Raw genomic sequence first — 13,947 nt, 5'->3', positions numbered from 1 at the left:
AGGCCCAGTATTTAGCAGGTTTTATCTCATTCAGTCCTCCTAATAACCAGGGAGGTAGGATCTTTTATTGGCCTCATTTTACAGATAAGGAAACAGATCAGAGGGACTGAGTGACTTGCTTGAGGTCACACAGATGGTGAGTGGCAGGGCTGGGACTTGGATCCAGGCATCCTACTCTCTTAACAAAGGAGGTGCTATACTCCCTCCACCCATGCATTCGACGAACACTTAAACCTTCATGGTGCAACATTCTCTGCTGGGAACAGGATATAAGTGTGTCCAAGACAGGCTCCGCCCCTGTCCTCCTGGAGCTTACAGTCTGGTGGAGAATATGGACACACCGTGAGCTGGTGGGTGTCACATGTGGTGGTGGAGCAGAGAAGGCACCCATTAATTTTTTTCCCTTCTGCATCTCCCTACCCTTACTTCTACCTCCAGGGAAGGAGGGGGATCGAATCAAAGGAGGCTGATGTTTGAGCACATTCATGAAGGATGATGTGGGAGAGAAGGCAGGGCATGCCAGGCGGAGGAAACAGCAGGTGCAAAAGCTAGGAGTGTGAAAGTGCTGGTATTGATTCCCCTTCCCTTTTCTCTCTCTCCATTTCCACCTCCCCCACAGTACATGCCGCTGCGAGCCTGGCTGTACCGGGACGGCTTCGCCCGATTCTCCAACACCCGCTTCACGCTGAACAGCATCGATGACCAGTGTATCCTGGCATCCCACCCCCCACCCCTAAGCGTTCTCCACATACCCTGCTCTGCCTGTCCTCTGGCTGGTCCTGAGATAACTCATTCATTCCACAGATGTTTGCTGAGTGCCAGGCTCTGGTCTGGGCAAGGAGATACAGCAGTGAACAAGATAGCCCTGGTCACTTCCCTTCCGGAGCTTACAATCTTGTGGAGATGGGGGATCCTCCAGTGATCTGAGGAGAGCAGCCTTGCTCTGCTCAGAGCAACTCACCCCAGGCTTCTCTGCTTGACAATCATTTCACATTGATTCATGTTCATAGGATAGGAATGTTTGAGCCCCTTTGGAGAATGTTTTCATCCTTTTACATGCCTAGTCATCGGCTCACTCATTCACTTGAATACAATGTCCTTTTCACCCATCAAATTGACAGATATGAAAAATTTGATAACATGCTATATTGGCGAGGCTAGGGGAGTACATACATTGCTGGTGGAATGTGAACTGGTACAACCGCTTAGGAGGCAATCTGGCAAATTATCAAAAGACAAATGCACAAACCCTCTGACCGAGCAATTCCCTTCTGGAGTTTATCCTGCAGGTACACTAACAATACAGTAAAAGAGGGGGTTCAATGTTATTCACTGCACAGCCTTGTTGTGAGATTTTTTAAAAAAGAAAATAACTAAATGAATTACTCATTTATACAGTGGAGTACTATACAGCTGTTAAAAAGGAATGGCGGGGCTTCCCTGGTAGCGCAGTGGTTGACAGTCCGCCTGCCGATGCAGGGGACATGGGTTCGTGCCCCGGTCCGGGAAGATCCCACATGCCGCGGAACGGCTGGGCCCGTGAGCCATGGCCGCTGAGCCTGCACGTCTGGAGCCTGTGCTCCGCAACGGGAGAGGCCACAACAGTGACAGGCCCACGTACCGCCAAAAAAAAAAAAGTATATCTCTGTATATGTTTTTATCTGTGCCTAGATATCTCTGGAAGGATGTAGAAGAAACAGGAAACAGAATTTGCCTTTGGGAGGAGAAATGGATAGGTGGGGACTGGGGCGGGAAGGAGATACTCCTTATATACATTTTTATACCTTTTGACTTTTGAACTATGTGAATGTATTATCTGGTTCAAATATAAACATCAAAGATTCTTTTTAAGATTTTCAGACATGAGCATCAGAGGAAAAGGGGTAGATGATCAGAAATACTTAGGAGATAAATCAGCACGACTAGATTACCTGCATATGGGAGAGGTGGAAATGACAAGTGATGTTGCCAAGCTTCTGGCTTGGGCAATCCAGCTGATGCTTTTAGTCAATTCACATCACTGTGCCTTAATTTCATTATTCAATTAAGTGTCTGTCCAAGGTAATACATTTCCTACATGATAGAAGGGCTCAGGCCTTCCTGAGAATTTTCTACAATTTGTTTCTTTCTATTTAGCCAACTTCAGCCTTTCCAGTATGTTTGTTTTATTTTGTGATTCTAACAAGCCTTTACCATATGCAACTCATCAAATTTATTTTACTTTCATTTTTTGCCACCTCATTTCTTATTAAAGTTAAATGATACATGTAAAGCACTTAGACAATGCCTAACCCAGAGTGACTACTCAGTACACGTTAGTGGTCTCCCGACCCCCATTTAAAAGTGTTTGCTTATCTCCAGGCATCACGGGGCCTTATTAAACTGAGGCCTCTCCCAGGGCTAGTTTCTGTTTAATGAGCCTTTGCTGTTTTCACAGTGAGTGAATACACGTAATTTTCCATCCCTTCTTTTAATTGTTCTTAATTTTTAAATACTGAAATATTTAAATTCTATGAAAACTGCAGGAAAGGCTGTAACAGAAATCTATGCATCTACCATCCAGATTTAGCAGATATTAATATTTTGCCATATTTGCTTTAGAAACACAGCAACTTTTAAAATAATAAAGCAACTTGGGATCACAAAATAATAATATATAATATTATTAACCTGACTTTAAATAAATATATATAACATATATAGTTTACACACAATTATTCAGATACATATATGCATATACACACACCCAAAATCCAAAAATATTCACCTCAACAATGTAGTAGTAAACAAGCAGAAACAGCTTAACCCACCCTAGAGGGATGGTGAAATGAATGATAAAGCATTTCCAGGATCCTGTGTAGCTGTTGAATACAATGAGGTGATTGAAATGTCATGGAAAAGTACCTACAGGAATTCCCTAGCGGTCCAGTGGTTAGGATTCTGCGCTTTCACTGCTGAGGGCCCGGGTTCCATCCCTGTTTGGGAACACTAAGATCCCACAAGCTGCAAAGCTCTGCCAAGAAAAACAAACAAAAAAAACCCCAACGTATCTATCACAGACCATGAGGTGGAAACATGTGCGGTGTAGAACTGGGATGTGTTTACAATCCCATTTTTGCTTTTAGGGAAGTACGTTTCTGTTTAGAAGAAAGTATGAAAGGATACTCATGAATCTACTAACTTTGAAAAATTCAGAGGATTAGAATCAGGTCAGGAAACATTTACTTTCAACTTTACACATTTCTCTATATTATGAACTGTTCTTTATAACTGCTATGAATTACTTTAATAGTAAAGAGAATAAAACATCTAAAGGATATAGCCTTCATAATAAAAGTATAGCTCTTTAAAGACAAATCAGAAAATACAGAAATGTACAAAAAGGGGGGAGGGAGGAAAAGAAACCTTGTCTAGTCACACTTTCTAGAAATAACTACTTACCTTTTTGATGTCTTTCCTCCCAGGTTTTTTGTTGTTGTTTGGCCTTTTATATATGAGTGATCCCACTGTATAAGTATAACCTTTTTTTCACTGAACATTATTTAAGTATTTTCCTTATAGACATTTTTTATTAGTTACAAAGTATTCCACTGAATAGATTTACCAGTTTACTAATCCTACTTGCTGCAGGCATTTGGGAAATAGTCAATTTCTTCCTGTTATGACAAACAATGCTGCAAAGAAACATATTTTTTTCATAAATCTTTTACTATATTAAAATTTTTTCCTTTGTATGATGCCACAGGGGTATAAATACTGGGTCAAGGGCATCGGCCAGATTGTTTTTCAGATTTCCTCATATTTTTACCCTCCCACTGACATTTCATCCCAGCTCCCCAGTACTGGGGACGATCAATTAAAAAACACATTTCCAGGGCTTCCCTGGGGCGCAGTGGTTAAGAATCTGCCTGCCAGTGCAGGTGACACGGGTTCAAGCCCTGGTCCTGAAAGATCCCACATGCTGCAGAGCAACTAAGCCCGTGCACTGCCACTACTTAAGCCCGCGTACCTAGAGCCTGTGCTCCACAACAAGAGAAGCCACCACAATAAGCCCGCGCACCACAATGAAGAGTAGCCCCCATTCGCCACAACTAGCGAAAGCCCGTGCGCAGCAACGAAGACGTCACACAGCCAAAAATAAATAAAATAAATAAATTTATTAAAAAAAAAACACATTTCCAAAACAATTGGCATATATAGGTGAAGCATATATGGGAATTCATTGTCCTATTCTTTCAAGTATTCTGTGGGTTTTAAATTTTTTCCCAATAAAAAGGTTAAAAAAAAATGTAACTGACTTGATGGGGAAGCAGATTTTTTGCCTTAGAGTTTGCATCTCTTCCAATTTGCATTTTTCCCCCATTTACATCCCTTTAAAATTGTGTATCTTTTATTACTAGAAACTTTGGGCACTTTCCCAGATGGTCTTTTACCAGTTATATTTTCTCTTTTATGTTTTCATATCCTTTATCTATTTATCTATTAGGGTCATACAATTTTACTGTTAACAATTTATGCGTGATTTTCACGTGACAAAACATTAGCCTGTCATATTTGTTACAAATCTTTTCTCTAGTCATGTTTGCCTTTCATTTTTGCCTTGACATCTGATTAATTTCCTTTTCACATAGTTGACTATATCCACTGATTTCCTCTGTGATTTCTATTGTCATTTCTAAGATAAGAAAATCCTTTTCCCCCTGAAGATCTCACAGCTAATCAGTTCCACTTCTCTATGAATTGGACCATTTGTTTGCTTACTTTTTGCCACTTAGCTTGTTGGTCCATTGGAACCTGGTTTCAGGTCCATCTGTGGAGAGGGGAGGCTCTGAGGTCAGCTGCCCAGTCACCCACTCTCCTCTTTTAGCCTCTGCTTCTCCCTGGAAACTAGGGAAGTCCCTGACTTCTCCTCCCCGCAGGCCGGAGCAGTGTGCGGAGAAATGTGAGTGTTTCCTCCATCACAAGGGAGCGATTTCCCCTCTTAAAGCCAGTAACTCACTTTGCCTGAACATCCTCTTTTTCCATTTTTTAAATAACAATTGTATTGTGATATATTCACGTACTACACAGTTCACTCAGTTAAATCATACAACTCAATGGTTCTTTTTTTAAAAAAATAAATAAATTTATTTATTTATTTATTTATTTATGGTTGTGTCGGGTCTTCGTTGCTGCACATGGGCTTTCTCTAGCTGTGGCGAGTGGGGTCGTTGCGGTGTGCAGACTTCTCATTTTGGTGGCTTCTCTTGTTTCAGAGCATGGGCTCTAGGCGCATGGGCTTCAGTAGTTGTGGCACATGGGCTCAGTAGTGTGGTTCCTGGGCTCTAGAGCATAGGCTTAGTAGTTGTGGCACATGGGCTTGCCCTGTGGAATGTGGGATCCTCTGGACCAGGGCTCAAACCCGTGTCCCCTGCATTGGCAGGCGAATTCTTAACCACTGCGCAACCAGTAAAGTCCCAACTCATTGGGTTCTTATCATCTTCACACAACCATCACCACATTCAGTTTTAGAATATTTTCACCATCCCCCAAAAGAAAATCCATATTCATTAGTTGTCGTTTCCCATTTCCTTCCAACCCCACTTCCCAGCCCTGTGCAACCACTTTTTACTCTATATGTTGCTTATTCTGGACATTTCATATAAATGGATTCATATAATATGTGGTCTTTTGTATCTTCTTTTATTAAGCATAATGTTTTCAAAGTTCACCCATGTCATAACCTGTATCAGTACTTCATTCCTTTTTATTGCTAAGCAATGTTCCATTGTATGGATATAGCACATTTTATTTATCCATTCATTAGTTGATGGACATTTGGGTTGTTTCTACTTTTGAGCTATTATTAATAATGCTGCTATGGACATTTATGTACAAGTTTTTGTGTGGACATATGTTTTTATTTCTCTTGGGTATATACTAGGAGTGGAGTTGCTGGTCACATGGTAATTTTATGTTTAACCTTTTGGAGAACCACTAAACTATTTTCCAAAGCACTGCACCATTTTACATTCCCACCAGCATGGTAGGAGAGTTCCAGTTGCTCCACATCCTTGCCAACATTTGTTATTATCTGTCCTTTTTTATTATAGCCACACTAGCGGATGTGAAGTGGTTTTGATTTGCATTTCCTTGATGACTAATGATGTTAAGCATCTTTTTGTGTGCTTCCTGGCCATTTGTAAATCTTTGGAGAAATTTCTACTCAAAGTCTTTGCCCATTTTCTCATTAGGTTGTCTTTTTTATTGTTGAGCTGTAAGTTTCTAAATGTATTTTTAATACTGCTCCCTTATCAGATACACGATTTACAAATATTTTCTTCCATTCTGTGGGTTATCCTTTATATTTTTTAATATATATTGTTCCATTGTTTGTTTTCTCTTTTTTAAATGTTTATTTATTTATTTATTTATTTATTTTTGGGTCGGGTCTTAGTTGCAGGCACACAGAATCTTTTTGTTGCAGCGCGGGCTCTTCGTTGCAGTGCGCAGGCTTCTCTCTAGTTGTGGCGTGCAGGCTTAGTTGCCCAACCAGGGATCAAACCTGCATCACCTGCATTGGAAGGCAGATTCTTAACCACTGGACTGCCAGGGAAGTCCCTGGTTGTCCTTTTTTTTTTAGGACTATTTTTTAGAGCAGTTTTAGGTTCATAGCAAAATTGAGAGGAGGGTACAGAGATTTCCCATATACCCCTTCCCCCATGTGTGCATAGCCTCCCCCACTATCAACACCACTCACCAGAGTGGTACATTTGCTACAATTGATGAACCTATGTTGACACATCATAATCACCCAAACTCCATAGTTTACATTAAGGTTGTACATTATATGGGTTTGGACAAACATACAATGATATGTATCCATCATATTGTATCATACAGAGTGATTTCACTGCCCTAAAAATCCCCTGCGCACTGCCTTTTCATTTTCTTCATAAAGTCCTTTGAAACACAAAAGTTTCTAATTTTGATGAAGTCCAATTTATCTACTTTTTTATTGCCACCTGTGCTTTTTTTTAAATCTCAATATAATTTTTTTTACATCTTTATTGGAGTATAATTGCTTTACAATGCTGTGTTAGTTTCTGCTGTACAACAAAGTGAATCAGCTATATGTATACTTATATCCCCATATCCCCTCCCTCTTGAGCCTCCCTCCCACCCTCCCTACCCCACCCCTCTAGGTTGTCACAAAGCATTGAGCTGATCTCCCTGTGCTATGGAGCAGCTTCCCACTAGCCATCCATTTTGCATTTAGTAGTGTATATTTGTCAATGTTACCGGCTCACTTCATCCCAGCTTCCCCTTCTCCCCCCGTGTCCTCAAGTCCATTCTCGACATCTGCATCTTTATTCCTGCACTGCCACTAGGTTCATCAGTACCGTTTTTTTTAGATTCCATATATGTGCGTTAGCATACGGTATTTGTTTTTCTCTTTCTGACTTACTTCACTCTATGACAGACTCTAGGTCCATCCACCTCATTACAAATAACTCAATTTCGTTCCTTTTTATGGCTGAGTACTATTCCCTTGTATATATGTGCCACATCTTCTTTAACCCTTCATCTGTTGATGGACACTTAGGTTGCTTCCATGTCCCAGCTATTGTATAAATAGTGCTGCAATGAATATTGTGGTACATGTATCTTTTTGACTTATGGTTTTTCTCAGGGTATATGCCCACTAGTAGGATTGCTGGGTCATATGGTAGCCCTGTTTCTAGTTTTTTAAGGAACCTCCATACTGTTCTTCATAGTGGCTGTATCAGTTTACATTCCCATCAACAGTGCAGGAGGGTTCCCTACACCCTCTCCAGCATTTATTGTTTGTAGATTTTTTGATGATGGCCATTCTGACCGGTGTGAGGTGATACCTCATCGTGGTTTTGATTTGCATTTCTCTAATGATTAATGATGTTGAGCATCCTTTCATGTGTTTGTTGGCAGTCTGTATATCTTCTTTGGCGAAATGTCTATTTAGGTCTTCTGCCCATTCTTGGATTGGGTTGTTTGTTCTTTTGATATTGAACTGCATGAGCTGCTTGTATATTTTGGAGATTAATCCTTTGTCAGTTGCTTCGGTTGCAAATATTTTCTCCCATTCTGAGGGTTGTCTTTTTGTCTTGTTTATGGTTTCCTTTGCTGTGCAAAAGCTTTTAAGTGTCATTAGGTCCCATTTGTTTATTTCTGTTTTTGTTTTTGTTTTGTTTTTGCGGTACACGGGCCTCTCACTGTTGTGGCCTCTCCCTTTGCAGAGCACAGGCTCCAGACATGCAGGCTCAGCAGCCATGGCTCAGGGGTCTAGCCGCTCCGCGGCGTGTGGGATCTTCCTGGACCAGGGCACGAACCCGTGTCCCCTGCATCGGCAGGCGGACTCTCAACCACTGTGCCACCAGGGAAGCCCTAGTTTTGTTTTTATTTCCATTACTCTAGGAGGTAGTTCAAAAAGGATCTTGCTGTGATTTATGTCATAGAGTGTTCTGCCTATGTTTTCCTCTAAGAGTTTTGTAGTGTCTGGCCTTACATTTAGGTAAGCTTAATCCATTTTCAGTTTATTTTTTTGTATGGTGTTAGGAAGTGTTCTAATTTCATTCTTTTACATGTAACTGTCCAGCTTTCCCAGCACCACTTACTGAAGAGGCTGTCTTTTCTCCATTGTATATTCTTGCTCCTTCGTCAAAGATAAGGTGACCATAGGTGCATGGGTTTATCTCTGGGCTTTCTATCCTGTTCCATTGATCTATGTTTCTGTTTTTGTGCCAGTACCATATTGTCTTGATTACTGTAGCTTTGTAGTATAGTCTGAAGTCAGGGAGCCTGATTCCTCCAGCTCCGTTTTTCTTTCTCAAGATTGTTTTTGCTATTCATGGTCTTTTGTGTTTCCATACAAATTATAAAATCTCTTGTTCTAGTTCTGTGAAAAATGCCATTGGTAATTTGATAGGGATTGCTTTGGGTAGTATAGTCATTTTCACAATGTTGATTCTTCCAATCCAAGAACATGGTATATCTCTCCATCTGTTTGTATCATCTTTCATTCCTTTCATCAGTGTCTTATAGTTTTCTGCATTCAGGTCTTTTGCCTCCTTAGGTAGGTTTATTCTTAGGTATTTTATTCTTTTTGTTGCAATGGTAAATGGGAGTATTTCCTTAATTTCTCTTTCTGATTTTTCATTTGTAGTGTATAGGAATGCAAGAGATTTCTATGCATTAATTTTGTATCCTGCTACTTTATCAAATTCATTGATTAGCTCTAGTAGTTTTCTGGTGGCATCTTTAGGATTTTCTATGTATAGTATCATGTCATCTGCAAACAGTGACAGTTTTACTTCTTCTTTTCCAATTTGGATTCCTTTTATTTCTTTTTCTTCTCTGATTGCTGTGGCTAAAACTTCCAAAATGATGTTGAATAATAGTGGTGAGAGTCTTGTTCCTGATCTTAGAGGAAATACTTTCAGTTTTTCACCATTGAGAATGATGTTGGCTGTGGGTTTGTCATATATGGCTTTTATTATGTTGAAGTAGGTTCCCTCTATGCCCGCTTTCTGGAGAATTTTTAAATCATAAATCAGTGTTGAATTTTGTCAAAAGTTTTTTCTGCATGTATTTCACCTGTGTTTTTGTTGTCACAGCTAAGAAGCTCTGCCTAACCCAAGGTTGCAATGACTTATTCCTAAATGTTATTCTAAGAGCTTTATAGTTTTTGCTCTTATATTTAGGTCTGTGGTCCATTTGGAGTTAATTTTTGTCTATGGTATGAGAAAGGGGTCTAACTTTATTCTTTCACACATGGATATTCAGGCATCCCCACCCCATTTGTTGGAAATACTTTGCTTCCCACCACTTAGTTGTCTTGGCACCCTTTTCGAAAATCAATTGACCAAAAATGTAAGGGCTCCCTTCCTTTTAGTGGTTTGTTATGTGCTTATTCTTTTGAAATTAAGGCAGAAAATCTCTCAGACAAATGTGAAAAAAAAAAGTCTTTGAAAAGCCCTAAAGAAGACATTCTAGGAACATGGTGCTACAGAGAATACCCACCTTCTCTGGAGAGGCTGAAGCCCTGTCCAATATGCCACAAATATGGAGAAACATACGTGTTAGGGGAATTAGACTTGGGTCAGTGACCTAGAGCCTCTACCTCCGCAGCTGTGAAATGTCCCAATGTTACCAACCAGGGTTCTTGGCCTCCTCAATCAATAGAAATTGATCAGAGGCCAGAGAAGAAATTCAGCCAAGGCTTTATTGGGACCCCTGCTGCAGCAGTGGGGGGCAAGAACAAGTAACAAGTTCCCTTACTCACCAAGGTGGGGGGAGCTGGTTCCTTATATGGGATGAGGGTAGGGGTGTGTCCAGGGGTCGGGCCAGAAGGGTGGCTTCGGTGGTTTGCCCAACGCTTTGGTGGTGGTGGTGTGTAGGAGGCATGTGCAATACCCTGCTTTTGCTCCCGACCCTCTGCTTTTGCTCCTGGCTCTTCAGAAGTGGCAGTTGGACTTTTTGGTCTCTTTGTATCTTGTTGTCCATAACTTGCCCCAACTGTGCATGCATGCAGTTATTTTTAGTCCCTTATAGTTTCTGTGTATCCAGGTGCAAGCACTGCAGCAAAAGGTCTCAGCCTGTCTCACCAACAAGTCCAAGTGAAAGTTATGTCTTGTCACTACACAAGGTTTTGGGGATCCATCCTACTTAGCTATGTGGAGGAGAATGTTGAGAAGGGGTATTCTGAGTGGCTGTCATCCTCTCTGAGCCTCGAAGCTCTCTTCTGCGAGATGGGAATGATTTGGGGAATACATGAGCTGAAGTGTGTGAGCATGCTCTGTAAGCTTCCAAGTGTTGCCGATGTCACTGGTGGTGACGATGGTAATGATACCGAAAGGCAGACTCTCAGGGCTGGGACTTCAAAGGTGGCCAACTTGATCCCATCCCAATGCTGGGTCACTTCTCTGATATTCCTGCAAAGTGGCCACCCAGCCTGAACCCCTCTAGTGACAGAGAGCTCAGAATGTCCTGAGATGGCTGTTCTGTGCCTGGTCTTTCTACGTGTTAGAAAGTGTTCTCTCCTCTTGAGTGGAGCAACCCTAATCTAATATCAGCCACGCCAGGCACTGTAAGAGGCGCTTCTACACAGCATCTTATCTGATTTTTCAGATAACCCTGTGAGGTCAATATACTACTACACGCCCCCATTTAGTAGGTGGGGAAACAGGCTCAGAGAGGTTAAGTGACTTGCTCAGGGGCACGAGCCCATCTGACTCCAAAGCCCCCGCACGTGACCTCTGGGCTTGTTTGGTAGCCTTCCCCCATCACTTCCCAAGCAAGGGTCTCAGTTTGGTCCCTGGGGGCTACTTGGCGTAGGGCTCAGTGCCTTCTTGTCCGCACTGGCCCTTGACCACTAATCTCTACCAGATGTTCACCTCACCAATGTCGCCGTGCAAAAGACGTCTCCCGACTACCACCCAAAGGTGAGGAACCTGGGCTTCTGCCCTCCGGGTATGGCCTCTGGGACTGCACTGGGGGGAGGAGGAGGGATGCCAAGGAGCCCAAGAGAGTTCAGATCACCCTTCCCGTTTGCAGGGCCCAGGGCAAGAGTACAAATGGAGGCCCACACATCATGTGTCCAAATATTTAAGAGTTACAAATCAAACGAACACACCCTTTAAAAAAATGTGTTGTATCCCCCTACCTTGACAGATATACTCCTATCATCTATCATCTATCTGTCATCTATCATCTATCTATCTAATAACCTGCAAGGCCAGGTTCATATTTAGAACACTCAGACTTCTCAGAGTTAAAAGCCAGAACAGAAGAGCCCAGGAAGAGATGGTCCCCAGCTCCCCATCACCCCGAGGGGTTTCCTTCAAACACACACACACACACACCCAAAACAGCAAGCTGTTGGTGACTCCCTGGGCCTTGGGGTGCACACATGGTCAGGGCAGTCTGTCTGCATAAGGGCAGACCCAGGGAGGAAGCTGGCGCAGGGCATTTGGTCAGGGACTTCTGGGGTGGTGGATAGCAGGCTGTGCTCTAGGAAGAGAGGCACAGGCTCTTGGGCGTGTAGAATCTTTGCCCCTCAAGGAGGGACACACTTGGGGTTCTCCTAATCACAGGACTCAGGGCTGGGCCCCTCTCGTCCAAGCCTAGGGGCTGTGCTGATGGTAAATGATGGTCTGGACGGGCCAGGTCCGGGTTGACCGAGGCTCCCTCTCCCAACCCGGCGGCGGGGTCCCAGGGCTGCAAGTGGATGCTGCAGCGCTTCCGGCAGTATCTGGCATCCAAGCATGGGCCCAAGGCAGTGGAGACGCTCTTCAGTGACATGGACAACATCTTCATCAGAAGCCTGCAGAGCGTGCAGAAGGCGATCATCAGCGACAAGCACTGCTTCGAGCTGTACGGCTACGACATCCTCATAGACCAGGACCTCAAGCCGTAAGTGGATGGGCTCGCGGCCCGGAGAGCCTGGAGGGATGTTTTACACACTCTGCACACAGACTGCCCGGTTTGAGCTCAGCTCTGCCACTTCCCAGTGGGGCACACTTTCTTTTTCTGTGCCTCAGCTTTCCTGTCTATAAAATGGTCACTGTGGGACTTCCCTGGCGGTCCAGCAGTTAAGACTCTGCGCTTCCACTGCAGGGGGCACGGGTTCGATCTCTGGTCGGGGAGCTAAGATCCTGCATGCCGCGCAGTGCGGCCAAAAAAGATTAAAAAATAAAATAAAACGGTCACTCTGCCTGTAAGATTGTTATGAGGAGGAAGTGAGGTACTGAGCCCCATGCCTGGCACTGAGGCCTTTCCTGAGCATCTGCTGAGTCAGCGATCCTCCCCTCCTATCAGGCAAGAAGCTTCGCCTCTGTTAGCCCTGGTGCTTTGAGGATGCAAAGTGCCATGTAAGGAAGTACTGGTACCATGTCGATCCCTGCTAAGAATCTTGTGCCCTCCCAGTGCCCACGAGGAGGCTGAGCTGATGAGCAGAACAAACCTGAGCTATCAGGGAACACAGTGATGGCCCTTACGTGATACAGCAGGGCACAGAAGCCCAGTGGGGTTGTTGAGGCAGCTTGAGGTCACGCAGTAAGTCAAGGGCCGGGCCAGGCCCAGGGTCCATGTTCCTGGGCTGAGCTGCTCCCACAGCACTGAGGTTCCTGGACCCAACCCCCTCCCCAGGGTCACTGTATAGCTGTTGAGGGGCTTTCTGAGCTAGGAGTAGGAGCCCTAGAGCAAGACCTAAGTCGGGCCCAAGTTCAAGAGAAACAGGGGCCGGGCACCAGCGGGTCTCTCTCCCTTGCCCCCAGGGATGCAAGATGTGCTATGGGCATTAAAGTGGACACTGAAAGGGGAAACAAGCTTGGCAGGAGGCAGGAGATAGTGGAAAGGGGGCCCTAGTCTCCCACTGACCTGCTGGGTGAGCCCTGCCCTCTCTGTGCCCCAGATTCCTGTCTGTAAAATGACAGGGTTGCACAAAACAAGCGGCTGCAGGCTGGCGGCCCTTGGGCTGCTTCTGGCCTGAGGACACTTTGAGTTTGGCCTTCCCGATGTTTTTGCATTTGGTTGATTTTCATTGACAGTCTCCAATAACTGGAAGACGTTTACACAAAAACCTGGATTTTTTGGCTTTTCTGGAAGAGTCAGAGGATCTTGCAATTCTGGGTTCACATTTTCACAGGGCAACGCTCTCCTAGAGCCTCCATAGCCACCCCTTTAGACATGGAATGCTCTTTCCGGCTCACCACAGTCCCTACCCCTCCCTGCTACTCCCCACCCCCTGATGTGTCAGGCTGGTTACCATTTATGGGCAAAGTTTCACTAGGAAAGGAGTTTTTCTTGTACTCACAGCTCTTTTGAAAGAAGGAAAAGTGATAACAAGCGTGAGGGCAGCAAAATCATTCTTACCCCCACCAACTTGCTTCATATAAGTCACCAGCTGGACCCTGTGGGAACTGCCCAAGT

At 43.8% G+C, this 13,947-nt stretch overlaps 1 protein-coding gene across 1 annotated transcript in view; it reads left to right on the top strand.

Annotated features, from left to right (window-relative positions):
• The window catches only part of TTLL9 (tubulin tyrosine ligase like 9), a 45,828-nt gene that overhangs the window by 25,927 nt on the left and 5,954 nt on the right, over positions 1 to 13,947 (top strand). The window contains exons 7-9 of the mRNA XM_029221884.1: positions 620 to 707; positions 11,404 to 11,459; positions 12,233 to 12,429. Of these exons, the coding sequence (XP_029077717.1) occupies positions 620 to 707; positions 11,404 to 11,459; positions 12,233 to 12,429 (341 nt within the window). The remainder of the gene's footprint in view (positions 1 to 619; positions 708 to 11,403; positions 11,460 to 12,232; positions 12,430 to 13,947) is intronic.

The sequence above is a fragment of the Monodon monoceros genome, unplaced genomic scaffold (assembly GCF_005190385.1).
Source record: "Monodon monoceros isolate NGI ecotype Baffin Bay Population unplaced genomic scaffold, NGI_Narwhal_1 Super_Scaffold_13, whole genome shotgun sequence".
NCBI classification, from domain to species: domain Eukaryota; kingdom Metazoa; phylum Chordata; class Mammalia; order Artiodactyla; family Monodontidae; genus Monodon; species Monodon monoceros.
This window is presented reverse-complemented; position numbering and strand designations above follow the sequence as displayed.